Source organism: Polyodon spathula, chromosome 13 (assembly GCF_017654505.1).
Source record: "Polyodon spathula isolate WHYD16114869_AA chromosome 13, ASM1765450v1, whole genome shotgun sequence".
NCBI lineage: Eukaryota > Metazoa > Chordata > Actinopteri > Acipenseriformes > Polyodontidae > Polyodon > Polyodon spathula.
In genome coordinates, this window is record NC_054546.1 from 30,460,079 (window position 1) to 30,482,949 (window position 22,871).

The 22,871-nt window shown below is 37.2% G+C and overlaps 1 protein-coding gene across 1 annotated transcript in view; it reads left to right on the plus strand.

The window, feature by feature from the left end:
- Nucleotides 1-22,871, plus strand: part of LOC121325542 (cadherin-13-like) — a 356,087-nt gene that overhangs the window by 197,987 nt on the left and 135,229 nt on the right. Inside the window, exon 7 of the mRNA XM_041268193.1 lies at nucleotides 18,140-18,318. Coding sequence (XP_041124127.1) covers nucleotides 18,140-18,318 — 179 coding nt within the window. The remainder of the gene's footprint in view (nucleotides 1-18,139; nucleotides 18,319-22,871) is intronic.

The window sequence follows — 22,871 nt, forward strand, 5'->3', positions numbered from 1 at the left end:
TTGAAAACCATATGTTGGTAAGGAATTTTGATAAGATCTATCATTTTGCCACAGTCATCTAATAACTTATACTGTGACATGTTTTGACAGTTAGACTCAATTGCAATAATATTGGCAAATATTTTGCGAATATTTACTGTTACTATGGATACAGTTTAATAGTGATAATACTGACTGTTCTTACAGAGGCCAACAGCATTGTTGTCCAATGCTGTGGTCGATAGCATCACTTTATTGAACAGGACAGTGCTATAAACCAGAGCGCCACATTAACAATAATGTCTGTGAATTCAAACTGATTCCAATAAAGTGATTTCTGTGAAATTCAGCTACATTATGAATTATCAGGCCCTGTTGGGAAAGCTGTAAACCATGAGTTAACGGTTGTTGGCTTCTTAAACAAGCACCGATAACACCAACTAACATTAGGTTACGGATGTAACCCTAGTTCCCTGAAAGAAAAGACAACCATTACCTCAAAAACCCATTGAGGTGTTTCAGGTCTACGATGAGACGAAGGCCACCGTCCTTTTATGGAACCAGAAAGTATCATGAGTATAACCCCTCTTCTTGACAGGCGTGTTCTACGAGACAGATGGCTTGTTTGAGAAGTAGTGTTTCTACTTCTTGCCTGAAAACCAAGACCTGGAGAGGGTTGTTCATGGATGTAACCGTGATACCTAGAAAGGAAGGAGGTCCCGCACGGAATTGCAGCACGTAACCAGTGTGTATGGTGGCGCGCACCCAAGAGCCTGAGGTGCAATTGCAGCAGTATTTCAGCTGGGAGTTATGTGAATGGGTGAGTCTGATGCTGCAAGCCTTCAGGGTCCTTCTGAGGCTGGGGTGGATCCTGTCTTGGAGGCTGCATGGGGAGGTTCCTCTGGAACTGTCTCCCTGAGCGCTGATTCACTCGGGCCCCACGTCCGGCATTTCCCCAGGTATTAGCTGCCGCGGATGCCTGAAGGTGCTGCCTCGGGTCTCCACGTGGCATAGTGGGGATCGAGACTATTTGGGTTACCATGGTAACCTCTGGACGCCAGCGCTTCCCCCTCTCTCGTGCCAGGACAATGAAGGGAAACATTGCAGCCACCTGCTTAGACGCTTCCCGTTCCTTGTGGGAGCATTGCAGTATCTCCTCCACCACTGACCCGAAGATATGGCCAGGGGAGATAGGTGTGTCCAATAGGGCAGACTGGTCCGCATCGGGGACCCTCGCCTGAGACAGCCACAACTGTCTACGTGCCACCACCAGGCCTTGCCCTTGGAAGCTGGATATCTGTAGCAGTGTACCCAAGACCAGGCATAGTTCTGAAGCTAGCAGTTCAGGTAGGGATGCAGACCGCAGCATGCCATCCCGGTAAGCTGTCAAGAGACCGCCTGTGTTGGCAAGGCACCTTACCTGCGCCTCGGCCTTGCACGCCTTTTTTAGGTTGGCTTCTGTGATCCTGCATTGGCCTTGGACAGGCATCCCACTGGGAGGGCTTGCACCAAAGCCACTATGGTGGAATCCACTGGTGGAAACTGTGCTAGCCCCAGCACTCCTGCGCCTTCCAAGGAGGCCAGTGGGGACGCGCTCTTGGAGTTGCTTGGTGCTGAGGCTGGCCATTGCCAGGAGGAAAGGTTTTGTGGTCAGACAAGACAAAAATTCCAAGTGTTAAGTCTGGCGTATGCCGAACACTGCACATCACCCAGTCAACACCATCCCAACTGTCAAGCATGGTGGTGGCAGCATCATGCTATTGGGGTGATTCTCTTCATCAGGACCAGGAAGTTTGTCAGGATAGAGGGGAGAATGGATAGTGCAAAGTACAGGCGAATCCTTGAGGAAAACCTGTTTGAGTCAGCCAAGACTCTGAAACTGGGGAGGAAATTCACATTTTAACAGGACAATGACCCGAAGCACAAACCCAAAGCCACAATGGAGTGGTTGAACAACAAGAGAATTAATGTTCTTGAGTGGCCCAGACAAAGTCCTGATTTGAATCCAATCAAAAATTAATGGCGAGACATCAGAACTGGAGCAATTTTCCTTAGAAGAATGGGCAAAAATTTCACCATCCTACTGTGTAAAGCTAGTAGAGACCTATCCAAAATGACTCATATCAGTAATTGCTTCAAAAGGTGCTTCTACCAAGTACTGACTTAAAGGGCTGAATACTTATGCAACCAGTAAATTTCATTTTGTACATTTTGTTTGCACGTTTTGTTAACATTTAACCTCCTCCTCATATAACATTGTTCAGTTTAACAACTGCAGCTTTGAATTTAAAAAAAAGAGTTTGTTTGAAAAACTGTGCACACATTATTCGTAATTCAACAAAATGTGATATTATTGGTAGGGGGTGAATACTTCTGCAAAACGCTATATATATATATATATATATATATATATATATATATATATATAGGATATATATATATAGAATATATATTATATATATATTCTGTAGCAGCAGAGAATTGAATTATAAATTCTACAGAAACATGTCAGGCCATCGGTCCGTGAACTGAAGCTGAAGCGCATCTAGGTCATGCAGCAAGACAATGACCCGAAACACACAAGCAAGTCTACATCAGAATTGTTGAAGAAAAAGAAATTTAAAGTTTCGGAATGGCCTAGTCAAAGTCCAAACCTGAGATATTGTGGCAGGACCTCCATGCTGTGAGACTGATCAATAACTACAGGAAGTGTTTGCTTGCAGTTACTGCTGCTAAAGGTGGCATACCCAGTTATTGAATCTAAGGGGGCGATTACTTTTTCACACAGGGGCATTGGGTGTTGCATAACCTTCTTTAATAAATAAATGAAATAAGTATCAACATTTTTTGTTATTTGTTCACTCAGGGTACCTTTTATCTAATATTAGAAAATGCAGAAAATCAGACAGGGGACAAATGTTTTTTTCACAACACTGCTGCTGATTTTCTGAATCCAGGGAAGTGGCAAGATGACTTCCAGAAATAATTTGCTTGGGAACTGCAGATAACTCTGAGAGAGAGAGAGAGAGAGAGAGAGAGAGAGAGATTTTTAAAAAAGTCGCACAACTGGAAAGAGGTTAGTTATACCTATCTTACTTACCTGGTCGTGAGAGGCAAAATAGGATTTGAGCTCAGCGGAGTGACTTCTTCCCTCGGTAGCCGGGACTGAAGACGACACTCCCCGGAGGGTCCTATCGGCAGTTTTCATATGAAATGCTAGGTGAATACTTGACCTGTAGCAGGCATATCCCAAAAGTATTGGTTGGTGGTCATCTTTGACTTGAAAGGGAAACATTTGTTTTTGTATTTTTTTCAAAAGTATCATACTTCCAATAAACCACTCCAATGCTAATGTGGCTGAATAATTCATTTTCACTGTTGCATTTCACAAGGGCTACGATAAGAATGAACATATGATTGAAAATGACAACAAATAAGTAGTTCTCCTCTATCTTGCACAGCCTTGTGCATGCATGCTAGCAATTCACTGTGCTATGGTTGCTAGGCGATTAATGAATTTAATATATGGATTGCAATGGTTACTGCTTGCTTTGGGAGCACTTTAAAAAAAAAAGTAAAAAAGCACTTTGGAATTGGAATACAAAAGCTGACGCCAACCCTGCATTCAAATATAATTTAAATAAAAACATTGACATTTTTTTCAACAATTTGAGTGGTCATGATCTGTTTATAAAGGCTGCTCTTTTTTTTTAAATTTCGGGCAGGGCCACTTCTTTAAATCAATGACAATAATTGTCAAGAACAGTTTAATGAAAAACAGATATTATTTAACCCATCAAAACAAAAATTAAACTGTCTTATTACTGAGCTATTCTGGGTATTCTCAAAAACTCTGCCTTCACTTGGATAATTGTATCTACTGGCACAGTCTTAATTGACCTGCCGAAGGACTTGGAAATGGCAGCTAATGGCCACAAGTGAGGCTGATCTTGAAAGCTTTATCTGTCAGGGAGGACTAGATTAGATTATTTTCAGGATAATAGTTCTGTCTTCCTTACTCCTTGTTAAGAATCCCCTTGGTGGTCAAACCTTGCCCTCTTATTTAGTCCATTTATAAGTGATATTTGCATCTTTATTGAGATACCTTTTTTTAATAATACCTTTTTGCTTTTTCAAATCTACAACAGGTCTCAAATGTGCATAAACAACTTGCCCAACCATGTTTCTGACTAGAAGAAAAGTGAGGTCTGACTAGTGACAAAATGAAACATTTCTATCTTAAAACTCCAATTAACTCCTAGTTGGAAACATGGTAACAAACTGTTTTGTAATCTGTTATGCAGCTGTAGCCAGGGACGAATTCCAGTTTTTCATCTGTAAAACTCATATCCCCCAATCATCTGTATGTTGCACAAAAGTAAAATGTAACTTGCATATATCATATGTTTGCATAGTTTAAAATTTTGGATTTTAATACATAACTTCCACCATCAGTGCAAGTTTGAGTAGCATAATTCTGCCACCCTGCAATCCTAACTGGGGGCTGACAGAGCCCCAGATAAAATCGATTTGATCTGGATCTGCTGTAGATGGAAATGAAAAAGTCTGAATTGAAATCGATTTCAAGGCAATCCCAGTGGCAGATGGAAATGTGTCATACAACTACCTCAGGCAGGGTTCTGTTCCTAGCTTGCCCACTAGGGGAAATGGGGTAAACTGCATAGGAAATTGCATAGATATTAAGTAGAATCAGATCTGAGTCATGACTTGTTAGATGGTTTCGATCTGAGCATTGAATAGTACTCTAGATTAGATGAAATTCTTAGAGAGGAGAAGGGCTAATTCCATTGCCTGTTTATTTTTTCATTTCTCGTGGATACCATTCTGCAGTTTTTTGGGGTTTTTTTTGTTTGCTTTTTATGAAAGTCTGGGACATGTTGGTACCCTCATTGTTTCAAGATGGAATTACACAAGTACACAGCTGATGCATGTTCTCTTCACCACAACAGCTGTATGTTTAATTGATTCAGTGTATACAGTAGTGCATTAGTAGGGCCAATGTTGGGGGAACAGAACCAGAATACATATTTCACTTCTGTTTAAAGGGGCCATAGCTCACAAAACAATTCCATTTATCTTACAGGATCTTCCAATTCTCTATATATGTTTTGAAAGAAAATAGCAAACTCATTTTCTGCCAGGCTACTTTCCTCTCTATGATGTTGTTTTTAAAACATACTCTTTGGTACTAGATTAAAGAAAAAAGCTCAATGTCTTACGTTTAGCTGTTCTGTTTTAATTCCTATACTAGTTCACCTGAGAATTGTGTTCAGGAAGCCAAAAGATCTACGACATCAAGAAGTCAAAAAGAGACAACGAAAGCTGAAAAACCTTGGTTAACATTGGTTTAAAGGGAACATCATTTTTGTTGAGAGGGATAAATAATTCTATATAAATAAAGGGTAACATGATTTGAAGATTATACCTCTGGGCTTTAAGCCATTTGTCAGGAAAACATTGTTCGTAATGGACTTTTTCTTTTAATGAGTTTTCTCTTGTTGGCAAATTATATATATATATATATATATATATATATATATATATATATATATATATATATATATATATATATAGATACACACACACACACACATACCACTGCACAAAGATGATAAATACAATGCACCAAATATCTGTCTTTATTTGAACAATACAATCCAACAATTGTAATTAACTGTTGTATATCCTCCTTAACCTCACCCACTCGTGGATGGACAGTACATTAAAAAATACAAAACCCATTTCTTTCAAGTTTGAATATAATACTAGGCTTTAAAGAGATCAAATACAATATATTTTCCAGCTTTGAATTATGTTGTGTGAGTCTTCCCATTCTGGAGTTAGTGTTCAACCTCTTCCAGTGTTCTTTTCCTTTTCACAATTCTTTCTTCCATGTTCTACTTTAGGTAAATCCATTATATTCCCAGCAAATGTACGGTGGACATCTATTCATCCTTATATCGAGCAAATCTTGGCATGCTGTTGATCTTCAACTGAACAAAAGCTTTACAAGAAGCTATTCATGATTAACTCCGTTGAAAGCTAGGATGGGTCGAGGGATTTTCTTATGTGTATTAACATATTTATGAAGTATTTTGTAAATTCATTCTTGTTAACTAGACATCCCTCATCGGCTTTGCTAAGAATTAGTAGTCAGCTCCACGTTGTGCAGGAGATAGCAGTATTTAAATGAGAAAATAAGCTCATGGGAACCCATTTCTCAGCTAATTGAAAAAGGCCAATAGTTTCAAATGAGTGTCATCGTCTCCTGCTTTATAGAGGGAGCGACCCCTTGCCAGTTTTTAGTGGGAAGATATTTGACTTGTAGTGAAAGCTGGTTTATTGTTCCAGCTAATGGCGAGCTTAATATGTCAGCCCTAATTTAAAATAGCACAATTTCAATAGTGTCATAGGGTCATTGACAATATCCATTCCTGGACCATATGTCCCAGTGAAGAAGAAAGAGATTATAACGCAGTAACAACAATGGCAATAGTGTATTATGTACAGTATAACACAGGGGATAACTTGTCAAATTAGTATTTTGCTGACTGTAAAGTGAGAGAGATTGCAATTCATTTATGTCTGTCTTCTTGGCTAGGTGCAGTGGCATATGGTAGCAGAGAGGGTGACAATGTAGGGGACAATAGCAGCACTGAGCACGGTACAACAAGGGAGGACTCTAATGTTACCATTTTGCAGTTCAGATAATGCCTCAGGAGTGTCAGGCTTCCAGTGTGAAGTAGGTTTGGAGTAATTGTAGAAGTCGTCCCCTTTTGAGAGGTCAGAAATCAAAATGAAGTGAAAATGATTGCTGCATTCCCCGTTGTAACAAATAAATGAGACAAGTGTGTGGTTTGTTGCTTTTAAACCTTGCTGTGAGTAATTTATAGCACGATCAGCTATATTACAGACTCATCTATCCGTGTTTGAGTACGATTCCTTATTTCATTGGAGTTTTTTGGTTCCTGCACTGCAGTTGTCGAGACAAACCTGGTATTGGGGGTAACTGCAAAATCCTGACTTGAGTTTACAGTACAAGGGCTGTAACCGACTCAATAAATCTAATAAACCAGGCTGAAAAGTTTTAACGTGCCCTGATTCTGTCCACTTCATGCTGTTTTCCTTTTTTGAACCACTATAGCCACAAACACTGTTAGACTGCACAGTCTGCCCTAAGTGTAGAATACTCATATATTAAATAAAACAAACTGGATATTGCCCTTAACTTACATTTCTTCTAGTTTAATGTTCCCTTTGATTTACTTGTCGTAAAAGCATTACAGAGTGAATTAAATCCTAAGGCAGGTGGATTTATTCAATCTTTATTTTATATAGCGCCTTTCATAGTGGAACACAATCACAAAGTGCTTTACAAGATGCAATAAATACAAGAAAATCCATAATACTACAAATAGAGAAATGCATAATACATGATATACAGTGGAAAGTACATAATAAATGAAATAGTACACTAAATACAGTGAAAAGTGCAAAATACATGAAATAGTACAATAAATACAGTGGAAAGTGCAGAATACATGATAGTAACAATACATGAAATAGTAGCAGCAGCTAATAACAGGCTTAAGGAGCATGGAAAGCAAGAGAGAACAGTTGGGTTTTGAGAGTTGTTTTAAAGTGAGCTGCGGTCGGAGCATCACGCATCAAAGCTGAAAGAGAGTTCCAAAGAGTCAGAGCCATGAAGCTAAATGAGCATTGTCCAAGTGTGGTGCACTTGTCCTTGGAAATAACAAGTAGGCCAGAGTCAGAGGACCTCAGCTTGCGGGCAGGGACATAGCGAATCAGCAGGTTAAGGAGGCACTCGGAACCTGGGTGATGAAGGGCATTGTAGATGAGCAGGAGAGTTTTGAATATAATCCTGAACTTTACAGGTAGCCAGTGCAGCTGGGCAAGAAGGGGGGAGATGTGATCACGTTTTTTACATCTGGTAAGGATCTTGGCAGCAGAATTCTGAACTAGCTGCAGTCGGTTTATGGTGCATGCAGGGAGACCACCATAGAGAGAGTTGCAGTAGTCTAGTCGAGAGGAGACAAATGCATGACAAAATATCTCTGCATCTGGGAGGGAAAAGTAGGGACGGACTTTGGAGATGTTTCGAAGATAGTAGAAGGAAGATTTGATGACAGAGGAGGTGTGGGAATCAAAGGAGAGGTTGCTGTCAAGAAATACACCAAGGCTTCATTCTGTGGGGGAAGGCAGCAGCAGACAGTTCAGGGCAGCTATGTTGAGATTCTTAAGTTGAGTTTTAGATCCTACTAGAAGGAGTTCAGATTTGTTAGTGTTCAACTGAAGAAAATTAGCAGACATCCAGGCCTCGATGTCTTGAATGCAGATAGAGTGACCTTGCCTTACACTGAAAATGACATAAAAGAAATGCCCACAACACATAAATGTAATAAAACTGCATAACATCAGCCACCCACACTGTCTGCCAGGCTACTTTCCCCAGGCTTGAAATTATTATTATTATTATTATTATTATTATTATTATTATTATTATTATTATTATATATTATTATGATGATGATGATGACGATGATAAAGAAAATGCTTAACTGATCAGTTTGTGGAGCAATGTAGAATTGCATAAAATGAAAATAATTTTCCATGTCCAGGAAGGAAACAAAAAATGAGGAAGGGAGGTGGATGGTTTATGTGAAAGAAAAAATATGAAAAAGACACTACTATAGTCAAACACAAGGAAACAATGTTGTACATTGATACAATACCTGAATTGTTTCTTGAAACAGTGCATTTTGAAGCAAACTAAATGTAAATTGTATTTTATCGTATCCCTGCTGACCAAATCACTGTTAGCCTAATCTCCATATGGTACTCTCAAAAGACTTTATATCAGTGTATCCAAGCATACCCCACAATACAGATTTATCTGTGTGTGACTGTAAGCAGTTGTTTGCCTTACCAGGAGGATTATCATGGCATTCTTCAGAAACATGCCTAGGACTAATTCTAAATCAAGACAACAATAACAAAAAAAAACACCTTTCAATGTGCTTTTAATGACCACCGTAGGCCACCACAAAGCACTGTGCAAAAAGGAAAGCATCAGACAAATCAAAGCCAGTATGGGCTTTAGGTAGAACATCAATTACTAAAACATTGCAGTGATTGTATGATGATACGTGGACTACTATGTTTCAACATGTTTCACTGGCATTGTAAGTGTTTATTATGGTTTCTCATGAAGCTGCTGTAATGCCCAGTATTACATGTAAATGGTCTCTAATGGCTGATATTCAACTCTGTGACCAAATCATTTGATAATTAGATTTTTTGAGTGATCCGTTTCAGAATAGTAACTTCTTATTTCAATAACTAACACTCCATTCGAGGCTTTACCTAAAACTAAGTGGCTCCTTTTTATTCACTTTTTTTTTTTAAATTACTTCAGATGTTTGCAATCAATGCTGTTGTTTTTTGCATTATAATTATTGTGTTTTTTTTTTGTTTTTTTTACAAGTCTGTGTTATAAGGTGCTTTGACTTCAGGAGCAGATCCAGCTGCCTACCATAGACAGTTAGAATGAAGTCTAGATCAACCAAAGTGTCTATAGAGGTGAGAGCTAGTCAGGTAATGCCAGGCTGTGTATTACCAGCAATACTCGAAGAATCTTCATCCAAAGTGGCAGGTCCCTAGATGACACTGACCCATACTGCTATAAAGACACTTTGGTTGATCGAGCCTACATTCCAAATGTCTACTACTGGCAACTACAACAGCTCCTGAACTCATAGTCAAAGCACCATGCAAAGAGGATGACTTGTGGTGAAGTAATGTGGTCGAGGAATTAACTGGTTATCAATTACCTAGTTTCTGCCTCGACCAGATTCTGCACGGGCTTTCTCAAACAATAATCAATACACTGTCAATAATCACTCACTGCCAACCATGCACTCTCGCTGTTTTAGCTGGATGGTGCATTTAACCCAATCCATGCTGTAAAACCATAATAACAATAATTATGTGTTTTCACAATTAACAATACATTTAAATCAGTGGTTAAAGTCCAGAGCTTACAACCAGAAGGTCATCGGTTCAAATCCCACCTCTGCCACTACCTGACTCACTGTGTGAACCTGAGCAAGTCACTTAACCTCCTTGTATTCAATCCTGCAGATGAGATGTTAAATCAATGTCCTATTGTAAGTGATTGCATATAATGTACAGTTCACAGCCTACCTCTGTAAAGCGCTTTGTGACGGTGGTATATAAAGGTTATTATTATTATTATTATTATTATTATTATTATTAATAGAATACATTAATACAAAATAAACCATAATGCACACAAAGGCAAGGTATACCCCACCACACACTTCAAAACAAAAAACAAAAACAAAATTAAAAAAACACAATATTTGAGTAATTGTAATAAGAACCGCTCAGAGTAATGGTAAACATCATAAAAAGAGTAATCTGATGTCAAAAAGACTTAAACTTATAAAATTCAGCAGCATCTGTTCCTGGATAGATGCATTTTAGATGGGTAATGCATTTTGGCCTATAAAATATATATTGAGCATCAAAAGAAAAGTATCACTATTATAACACATTTATATTTGAAAAAATAAGGTATATAAATGATGAACATTGGCAAAATGTTTTTGGTTTCTTTTTAATCACTTGATCATTCATCCTTGACCATGACACTCTTGCGTCACTATGACTGAAGCATATGCACTTAATCACCTAATTAGTGAGACAGTTGATTGGACACTGGATATAGAGGCGGTGTCATGGTCTGGGGTTGCTTTGGTGGTGACAGAGTTGATGATCTTTACCAAGTCCATGGCAAGCTCAACCAGCATGGCTATCATAGCATACTTCAGAGGCATGCCATTCCATCAGGATTACAGCTAGTTGGGCAGTTCTTCATTCTTCAGCAAGATAATGACCCGAAACTCACCTCAAAGTTGTGCAAGAACTATCTAGCGAAGAAGGAAAGTGAAAGACCACTCAATCTAATGACCTGGCCTGCCCAGTATCCAGACCTCAATCCCATAGAACTTGTATGGGACGAACTGAACAGAAGGGTCAAAGCAAAGCTACCCACAAGTGCCCTACATCTCTGGGAATTGCTGCAGAAGAGCTGGGAAGACATGTCGGGTGATTTCCTGCTGAAACTTGTTAACCGAATGCCTTGTGTTTGTGAGGCTGTTATTAAGGCAAAGGGTGGCTATTTTGAGGAATCCAAGATTTAGAGACAATTTTCAATTTTCTTGAACATTGCTTTGGTACTCCTTATGTTTTGTTTTGTATATTGTAACATGTGTTTTCATTTTCAAGTATACTCAAATCCAGCAAGTGTACTCAAACTTTTGACTGGTACTGTATATATATATATATATATATATATATATATATATATATATATATATATATATATATACACACACACACACACACACACACACACACACACACACAGAGTGCACTATGTTTATAAGAATCACATCCGTCCTGGATGATTTGATTCTTATAAGCAGTTGATTCTTAAAAGCAGTTTAAATGCAGTATACAAATGTCATTGGTGCTCAATCACTGAGGATAATACATCATAACATTTCCTTGTCGGATTTGCAACTTGTTATATGATCATGATTATGCTTACTCAAAGCTGCAGAATCCTATTTTACTACAGTGCACTTGAAAAATGATCATCTCGTGAGGGTGTTACGTGTAATGGCCTTTGACATTACAGTACAGTATTTTGCTGTCAGGACTACCACTCCATTTAAGCATCTGTGCCTTGCTTTTTTCAGTTGCAATGCAAATTTCACAGTTATTCAATACAGTATTGCATTACCTGCAGTCAGTTTTCCCCAAAATGATTCTTATAAGTGGATTGCTTGATTCTCACAAGTGGAGTGTTTTAGCATGATTAGTATAAGCATGCTTTTGTCCCAGTGGTTTTGATCACTATGTGCAGTTGATTCTTATATCAGTAATTCTTATATATATATATATATATATATATATATTTATATATTATTTACAAAGAAAATACAAATATTTTTTTTTTTTTTTTTTTTTTTTTTTTACATAAAAATCAATGTAGCTTTCATTTAAACACAAGTACAGTCTGTAACATCTTCTGATGACATCTTCACCATATATCAGTGGCTTAGTGATGTAAAACAGTAGTACGCAGGCATTGCAGTTCTCAGAAGGGAAATGTTCAGAATTTAGAAACTGTGTTTTCCTCCCCATTACTGCTCTTAAAATGGCTTGTGGTTTTGATTTTGTAAACCTGATGTCTTCACCAAACCAAATTGTATATACTCAATTCATATTTGGCATTACTTTGTGAAAACATCACACATCACTGCTTTTTGTAGTCTTGCACAGTGGAAAACATCACTACTCTATGAATGAAGTGTGTATGAACTATCTAACACATTAATAAAGCAATAATATATTTATTTAAAATCTGCAATATTAAGGGCTTGCATAAGTTTGTTGAGTGTTATAATGGAGAGTACAATGATGCAATACAGAATAAACACCCATAAGGGGTGCTGTTAAAGCCTATATCACACAGTTAATACAACATTGGATGAATGAGCTGAAATATCAAACATATTGTGCAGAATTACAGCTGTTCATAGGTAATTATTCACGTGATATGCCCATATGGTCCTCAGCTATGGGACAATGTATGTATAGCATCATTGGACTCTAAATCAGCCGGATAAGCCACACCATATGTGGAAATACTGTAACCCAGTCAAGTAAGTTCACTAACTGAGTTACATGTGTTAAGACCCTACTCATGTTTATAGAACCCAGAAGTGGCTTTGTTGGATCCAAAGGGGTCATATTGTCTGTAACACAGTGAAGGGGAAACTTATATTGTTGTGGAAGGCAAAATAATCAACAGAAGAAACCCTTAATTTACACATTGGAATAAATAGCTTTGAAAACTCTGAATGCTGTATTTTTCTTCAGTGGTGAAATGTTCAAAAGAAAGACCATTTGAAAACTCAGTTTATGGGCTGTTAATGTTTGTGGATGTGCCCCAGGCCCTTACACTAAAGGTTTTTAGAAAATCAAATTCTTCTGAGAGCAGCACTATATTTGATTGGCCCTCCTTTCCCGAGCAGTTAATGGCACAGTCTTCAAGAGTGTCTCAAAAGGTTCCTTGATCTACAACTGATTCCTTCTCCAGGGATATCAGTAGCTTATCAGCTGTGAAAACAATATACGTATTAATCATATAAAGGGGCTTGTGTTGCCATGGTATTGTCAGTTTCAAAGACCACTTAGCTGCATAGTATGATGAAATCTGTATGCTACCAGATAAAATGTATCCAGTGTTTATTAATGTAAAAGAAAAGGGGAGCTGATTTCCTGTTCATCATTCATGCACTGCTGTTTAGCAATTTGCAAGGTGCGAAACACGATTTTACCAGTATAAACTCAATTATTTTTTTTTAACTCAACCAACCCAAGAGTAAGTAGATTCAAATGTAATGTGCTAATTTTTTCATCTCCCTGTACCTTTCAATGACGTTTGCAATCAGTCTTAGTGGCTTATGTTGCAATGACTCAAATGCTCTGGTTTTAGAGTCCTTGTTCCAAAAACAATCGTGTTTGTCCATTCGCCTGTCGACCTGTCTGTCACCTCTACTTAAGTCCTGATTTTGTACCAGTCTTCAACAAACTTTTATCATACACGTTGTGGCAAGAAATGGCGTTGTGGTGAAGTCAGGCCAGAAGGAGGAAGCCCACACACAGGTAACTGCAGTTCAAAGAGAGACGCATGGTGCGCCATTTTATTTAAATATAACAAAAATAAATACAATATTCAAACAAAACAAACACTGCTCACAGAGCAAAATAAAAAGGTTTAACAAAAATAATCCCGAACACAAAAACACAGGTCAGGCTGGGCAATCGCCTTCACTGATCCTATACTTTCATTTTGATTTGATTTGATTTTCTTCTCCTTCCTTCCTTCCTTCCTTCCTTCCTTCCTTCCTTCCTTCCTTCCTTCCTTCCTTCCTTCCCTCGCTCACTCTCCTCCGTACACCCCACTATGAGCAGGGAAAACCGCTAGGTTTTTATGCAGTTGACCATCTCCCGATTAGCAACAAATGAATTACTTAATTCAGGAGATGGCCGCCTTCTGCATAGGTTTTTAATGTGGATGGATCTTCCCATCCACGCTGCAAAACATATACAAAAGCAATAACAAAATACATTTTCAAAACAATAACAAAAACACATGGCGTTCGCCAACATTTATATATATAAATAAGAAATAAATCATAATACAAAACACAAAATAACACAGGGGCGGAGGGGGAGACCCTGTTCTAAAAATACACTGTACAGGGCTGCTCGCCCTGTTACACATGCCTAGATGTTTTAGGTTAAAATTTGGCAATCAATCTACTTTTTATAGAAATAGTTTAACCATTCAGGTGCAATTTATTATGTGATTATGAGTACCCTCTGCATGTCCGTGCACTGATTTTTTTTACTTTTTTTCAAGCAGTTCACCTGCTCCTCTGTTCTAGTTGCTGGCCATAGATAAACGTTTAAAACATGCCTTTATGCCATGCCTTCATGCCAGCAAAACAATAGGAATCTTGATCCAAAGTGGTAGATCACTAGATGGTGCTGGCAGTTTATAAAGTCACGTTGGCAGATCTAGCCTGTGTTACATGTATCTATGGCAGGCAACTACACCTGATGAGCAGATCAAATGAAAGCACCTTAACACACTTATTTGAAGCATCCAAAACCAGATAGATTATTTTGCTATTGTTCACATGTAGTGTGTATACCTGTCAAGATCTGAACACTATGTGCAAATAGAATTGTGCGTCTAATAATGGACTGTGCTTTTAATTAAATGATAATGAACTTGCAAGTTTCTAATCAACATAATAACATGCCATGAATTCAACCACTGAACACATTATAATGAATATTTGTTTTATTATTATTTTTTAATATATCAGTGACATTGTTTTTTTAAATGGCTAGTGCACATCTGTTTTATTAATTTGTTCTTAATTATTTTTCCTGATTAAAACCGGCACTAATTAAAAGTTGACCAAACACAGCGTTCATTCGACTGTGCTAAAGAGCTGCATCCAAACCAATTCCAGTACTCCAGAAATCCTATTAAACTTAGTGGCAGTCGGTGTTTGCACCTTTCGGAAGGTGCTGTCCAATGTTCCATATTTAAATCAACGATAACTTTATTGTACATGGCTTAATCAATAAGCAATTACTTATTCATTGAAGGTCAGTTACATGTTAAAAAACAGTCAGTAGGTTTGCAATAGTTAAAGGTAACCATATTAATATGACAAGATATCAGTTATTCCAATAACAGCTCTTTAACATAACTGTGTTTTATTTCCTCCATATTTGTTGTAGCAAGATGTTGCCCGTCTTAAGATGTCTTAAGAAGCATACTCAACACACATATTAAAGATGAGTTGAAAATTGCAGTCTAATGGATGCAAAAGCAACACTTGGATATCTAATGACTGTGTATTAAGATAGAACTGAACTTCTATAAATGGATAATTGCACATACCTCAAATACCCTTTGACCTACAAAATAAAGCATTACAGGAAAAATCTATTTTAACATTTCTGCCATAAATCAATAATGTAGCTATAGGTAGTTGATTTCTCATTATGCTGGTTTTCAGTTTCCTCATAATTTGTAGAGAACTGCATTAAACTAAAAAGTTTTAATGCACTGATTGAGTGAATGTTCTGATGGTAGTTATCTGTGTTGAATAGTGGAGCTGGCTACATTACCAACCTGTCTTTTATAGTGTCTCTGCAATGACCCCAGTCAGTGCAGCCGACTTGAATTGACAGTGACTAGTTCTGAAAATAAGGAAAGTTCTCTCTTACTGAGTGATGGCACTTACTAACACCCCAGCAAAAAAGAATTCTAGAGAGCTAAAGTGACCTTTGCTGAGGAACTTTGAAAAATGCATCTGGTGGATTTGCTATATCACTGAAGGGGTGAAAAACAAAACATGGGGGAATTAACAAGGGCTTAGCATATGTGACGTCTTTTTACCTACATTTGTATTTTATTTTATTTTATTCCAGTTGACATATATTGTTGTTTTAAAAACGTTTGTTTTTAATGTGATTTAAAAAAAAAAAAAAAAAAAAAAAAAGTGCTGGCAGATGCTTTTGCAAAATTTGTATGCTGTAAATTAAGCTTTGGTTTTACAAAAATACATTAATTCATAATGAATAAATATGTGACAAACAAGAATCCTTGACATTTTGGGTTTGACGGGGGTTTTTTTGTATACTCTTTTGGTATATATAGTTCTATTTATGACTGTGCACCCAGGCATTTCTGCAAATGCCAGCCCCTTTTCATCTACTTTTTTAATCAAACTTGAATAAAGAGAGGAAGCTGCATGTAATCCTCATGCTTATTTTCGTCTTCATAGTGATAACCAAGGTGAAATACTTTTACTGCGATTCTGCCTAGACAAATTTTGCTTGTTCAACTTTGGGCATGTGACTTAAAAGGCACACTAGCCAAGAAGAATAACTAAAGACAAGCCAGAATTTTATGAATCATACTGACAAAAGCAACATGAAATGCAGGATTATGAGTATAGTACCTGAGGGCAGAGAACCAACTCTTTGATGCCATACCTAGCAGAGCAATCAACTGATTGATGGACTTCTGTGTAAAATAAATTAATTGGATTGATAAGGCGCTATATAAAAATACAAAATTATTATTATTATTATTATTACCACTATTATTATTATTATTATTATTATTATTATTATTATTATTATTATTATTATTATTATTATTTGTAGTAGTAGTAGTAGTAAATGGAACATCTGTGCAACAATTGAACAAAGCAGCAATACTGAAATCATACCAGGTCTCCATAGTTAGACTATCTAGGTCACGCAACTGAGTGCATAGTGCTTTATAGCATTTATATATCCCTAAAAAATCCTTAGGCTAATGTTTGTGTAAATGTAGACAATTTTTGTTCTGTTGTCTATTAATCTATGTGGGTGTTATAAAGCTCACAAAATCAACAGGCTTTTCCTGTGTCACCATGAGATGCCCACTGTGTGTCTTAGGAATGGCTGCGTTGTAAACATTTCTTGTACAAACTCACAACCGACCTCCCTATTTTTCTTTGTATATGTGTGTGTGTGTCTTTTCTTTAAATACTTGCAACACTAATGATGACCTGTTTCTTCCTGGTACCTGGTTATAGGTCACACTGTCTGATTGCCACAAGAGCATTAAAGTGAACTGAAATACATGAAGTGATTAAGTACCGGAAAGCAGCTCCAATTCTCCATCTATAGGGTTGGATTTTAAATATCTGTGTAGTTGAAATGTACACATAAAATACAAACAAAGAACCAAAAGACCTTCAACAGAAGAAAAGGAGGGAGATAGGACAGTGATAATATTGCTAGTTCTAATAAGAGGAAATAAAACATAATACTGTACGGTAGGTTATTCAGAAAACATCCAAAAACTCAGTAACAAAGACATATTGCTGAAATACCTGTCTAAATCAGTTGGTGTTGGAAGTTCACAAATCTCTGTGTCTCAGCTTACAGTAAGCACTGGCAACATTTCAGAGCATTCCCTAAGGTAAACCATAAGCCAGCCCAAGAAATCAACCATTGATCACAGTCAACATGCTGGTGCATTTGCAAACACATCCAAATGACCCCACAGAACATGCTTACTGTAACAATGTTATCTCCTGGCTGAAGCTTAAACGGTTAAACTAGTGAAAAACATGGTCTATGACATGTAGCTCAGGGGGCTTGTTGAGCTCCAGTTTGGTTTGGTTCAATTACCTTCGATAACAGCACTTGCAGTGTATTCCAACTGTAAGATATGGCTAGTCCAAGACTAGTTTAGAGATTCTGTTTTTATGGACACAGGTTTTTAGAATATCGAACACACAGAGCTGGACTCCCCTTCCAGACATAGTAAAAGTTCATATACTACTGCTTACATGTCAACCTGGCTCTGGGAGTGCAGGTGGCAAGAATCGCTACTACGATCATGTGACTGGTGACACTCTCTGCTTCCTTTTTTCAGGAACCACCGTGATGCGGATGACAGCTTACGATGCCGATGACCCCAACACAGACAACGCCGTTCTTCGCTACAACATTGTGAAACAAACACCAGACAAGCCATCCCCTAACATGTTTTACATTGACCCCGAAAAGGGAGACATTGTCACTGTGGTGTCACCTGCGTTGCTGGACAGAGAGGTGAGTGGCAATTTCTGGCTTCCTTTGTGACAACTTCAGATGTAATGGTTTCTAATTGATTTCTTTAGCAATAATAGTTGAAGGCATATACCGCGGAGCAATGCACTGCATGTCAACTAGAGTCAAATTAGACACTGAATCACATGCATACAAGAAGATTGATCTCAGTCTCTTAGCAGGTGTTTAGTTATAATGGGATCTGATTGAAATCTATTATACGCTGTATTTTCTCTTTGGCTAGTGCTGGATGAAAGCAATTTAGAGAAAATTGGAGAATCAATATAGTCCACATAAAAGCAAGCATTTTATTCTTGATCTTATTTCCCTAGCATTAGTCTTTTTATAACTCTCACTTTTGGCTGCCAGTCAGATTATTCTTTTTTGCTTCTTATTTGAAGTCGTAATGTTTATCAAAAGCACAGATGCTGCATCCCCCACTGTCTTCTTATAGCAATGAAACATTTAACAAATGGATGACTGGTAATTGTCAACCCACATCACATCCTGGGAAAACAAACTACTGTAATACTTGTTCTGGAACATGTACATGCACTGTGGTATTCAGTACTAAAGGTGTGCAAAGTACCAAAGAAGCCATTGCTGGCTCCTATACTGCAGGTGTGTTTCTGTGTTGTAGTTAATTAGGTCTCAAATTACCTTGCTTGTTATGTTGACTTTCTATTTATTTATTTATTTATTTATTTTCTTTACCCTTCAGACGTTCCACGGGCGAAACACAACATGGTCAAGTAACTTGACAACCACTCTGGCAAAAACTCAGACAGTAGTTTTTTTTTGTTTTTTTTTTGTAATCTTGGGAGTCGCAGACTAATGGCATTTGCAATGTTCATTTTGCATTGGGGTCTCTGTTTCTTTTATTGAAAAGGGTCGACAAGACACAGACACCATAGTTTGTGGTAGGGTTATAAGTGAGAAATACCACAGTAATCTTGTTTAGATTGACTTTGCATATCATTTTCCATCCTAGTGAATTAAAAGCACCCCTTTGGTCTCAATACAGCACTCAAAGATCTCTGTCCAGCTGATACTTCAGTGCATAAACTCTGTGTATAAAAGCCACTTAGAACAAATTAGGAATTTCTTCTATCCAGCGTTTACCAGCTGTTGAGAACTTTGTGAAACTGAACCACTCTGACTGTCACTAGCAGTTAACCTCAAGTCCACCCTGCAGGCAACACCTTCCCCAGTGAGCTTGATGCCAGCCCAGCAAACAAGGGAATACTTTGTCTGAACTACTCATCAACAGTTTACCCCGCATTCTGCCATGCGCTTTCTACTCAGTATAGTCTTAAAGCAAACTACATTACTTTCATAAAATGTATCCAGACATGGATTATCTTCCTTATTTTTATTTATGTTTACTATATTTTAAAAAAAGTGGAGACATTCATCTGCATGTGAGTCAAATAAAGCAGAATATAAGTTATCATTCCCAATGCCTGTAACAGTGAATTCCAGTGTCTGTTACAATTATTAATGCATTGCGTGTATAGTGGGGCTCACTAGCTCAGGCCCAGAGGGACAGACCTAACTGGATGAAAGAATAATAAAGTGTATCTGCTTATTCAGTCTTTGCTTTTAGACTTGATACAAATGTGATCAGGGAGCAGAGAAAATATTGAATTCTATCTATATGGTGCCAGGACTGATTCAGATATCACCTCTTCGATTTTTTTATTGGCTTTTGCAAAACCTGATACTGGGTGTCCTGCATTGACAGTTGTTATTTCACACAAACAGTAATACACATATTTTGGTGGACTGTTATATAAAGCCTGTGGGTTTGTGAAAGATTTTTAAATGAACCCTCAACCTATGTATTTTATTTCTTTGAATAAAAGCCCAAAGTGAAAATTGAATAACTGCAAGCAGGGTGTTCTGTAATCTGTATTAAGTATAACGCACACATTTCTTTTGTATTTTATTATTCATGCTGGTAGAAAGAACTAAAACCGCAGTGACAAACGATATGAATTATACATTGGGGAACAGTATGCATTAAATCAATGTATGCTGCTGGCAGGAGCAGCTGAAATGACAGGAATGCAGGTATTACAAAAGTACAAGCTACTTGTCTGCACCAGTGCACGTTAAATGTGACTTGGCGGAGTGGGACGTGTACAAAGGATGGTTTCCCAGCGATAAAGATATTACAAGTCATGTTGCTACAAAAGAATGTCGTATGGGAAGAATGTGTGTGTGTGTGTGTGTGTGTGTGTGTGTGTGTGTGTGTGTGTGTGTGTGTGTATATATAATATATATTAATAATATATAGATAATATAATATATTATATATATCTATATATAGATATATAATATATTATATATAGGACAAACTAAACAATAAAGCCATATTTGATTAGCTAAAATATCTACAGCTTACCTTTTGATTTCATATATTTTGAATACAGGAGACTCAAGATAATTTTTGTTTTTTAACCCAAAGTTAACTGTTCACATTTTCTCCTTGGGATTTGTGTGACCAGTCAGGAATGGTACAGTATGTTAGAAATTTTAGCTACTGTAGGGTGGAGACTCTTAACAGATTTATAATTGCAGGGAATACCGATAGGATCCAGTGGGAACATGATGTATACACCACTACTGATAAATATTGTAGGTTTGTAAACTGTCAGGTCATAGATTTTTTTAATTATGTATATTTCACATAACGTTAACTTCCACATTGCAAGCACGTCTTTATTCTGACGTTTTTCTGGCCACGAATATCAATCTAAAAACATGCCTCTGATTTGCTATTAAAGTACAGTGCAGAAGTATAGTTGAGCCACTGGCAGTAAAAATATATGAAAACCAGAATCCCTCAGGATTTAAAGAGATGTCTGTAAATGGAACATTTTTGATTGCCACATATATCCCATTCTGTACCAGTAATCCGACACCTGTCATCGGTAACACTTAGGAATTGATTTCTATAGAAACTGCTAATGCTTTATTGACCAGGAAATTATATTGCTGTAAAAAATGAGCACCTTAGATTAAAATAAAACATTATCAATGGTTTTGCACAGGGTCCTTTTATTTTAATTTTATTCATGCTTTTATTTGAACTTTTTGTAATCATAATCATGCACAGCTATGCTTCTCAAGCAAAAGAGTTCAGTACATGTCTGGGACTTTGAGTTTCTGGCTAATGAATTTGCTTTGTTATACTTTCTAATTTAGGTTAGAACAGTGTCTGCTTGTCTTTTACAATTAATGCCCCTACCATGTATTTGGCTTTGGTGCTGATTTCACTTCTCAGTAAATGTAATTTTTTTTTTTTTCTATGTAGCTCTGATTTTTCTTTCTTATCTTGACTTTTTGTAGGTATGACTTGGCAGACCTGCCCGCGGTATATTAAAGTCACTTTCAGTCCTGGGACTCATTTCATCCCTGCTGCAGTAGTTTGGTTACAACTGTTCGTTTCAAACTACTTTCGTATGCAAATATGTACGAATCTCATTATAATATCTTACCCTTGATGTATTTTCATTTTTTCGGTTTTTGCCTGTTATTTTACGCATTGCCTGTCATTGGCATAGATTCAATGTGAAACTTACTGTTTAAACGTTTCCAGGCTTTTAGTTACTTTAAAATAAAGCACCTTAAAATATAAAAGAAACCACACACTATATATATAGACGGGAAGCAAGGAAAGAAATCATTGCAGTTATTTAATTAAATGTAGTGCATAGATAACTGAAATACGCTGAAAAGTGTTTACTTGTGTAGTCTGCTATATGTACTGTACTTTTCCTTTACACAACTATTATTATTATTATTATTATTATTATTATTTCATTTATATGGTGCTTTTTATACAAGAGTATCGCAAAGCTCTGTACAGTACATAGCAGAAAAAAATAACAAACCACAATACATTTGTATAACAGTTCACACATACAACGGCCACAATCAGACCATTTAAATAACAAGACCATTTGTATACACATAGTACAAAAGCAGCAATTTTAAAGTTACATTAAAACCCACTAAGATAAGAAAGCCATATTATAAAAGTGAATTTTTAGTCTTGTCTTGAAAATAGTAACGGTCCCAGTTTCCCTGACAAACGAAGGCAGAGCATTCCATAATTTAGGAGCTCTACAATAAAAAGCCCTACCTCTTGTGTTGCTTTTGTTGACCTTAGGAATAACCAGCGGCCTCGCATCCTGTGATCTTAGAGTGCGGTTTGGAAGATATGGGGTCAATAACTCCTATAAATAAATAGGTGCTAATCCATTCAGGCCCCCATAAGTTAACAGCAACGTCTTAAAACCAATGTTATACTGCACAGAGAGCCAATATAAAGAAGCCAAACAGGGGTAAGATATTTACTTTTCCTGCTTTTAGTCAGAATTCCATCAGCGGTATTCTGAACATGCTGCAAGCAGGATACCACACATTTTGAAACACCAGAAAAAAAGTGCATTATAATAATAAATTATAGATGAAACAAAGGCATGCATTAGGCTCTCTGCATCAGATATAGAAATAATTGGTTAATAAAAAAGTTTGTCTATGCTTCT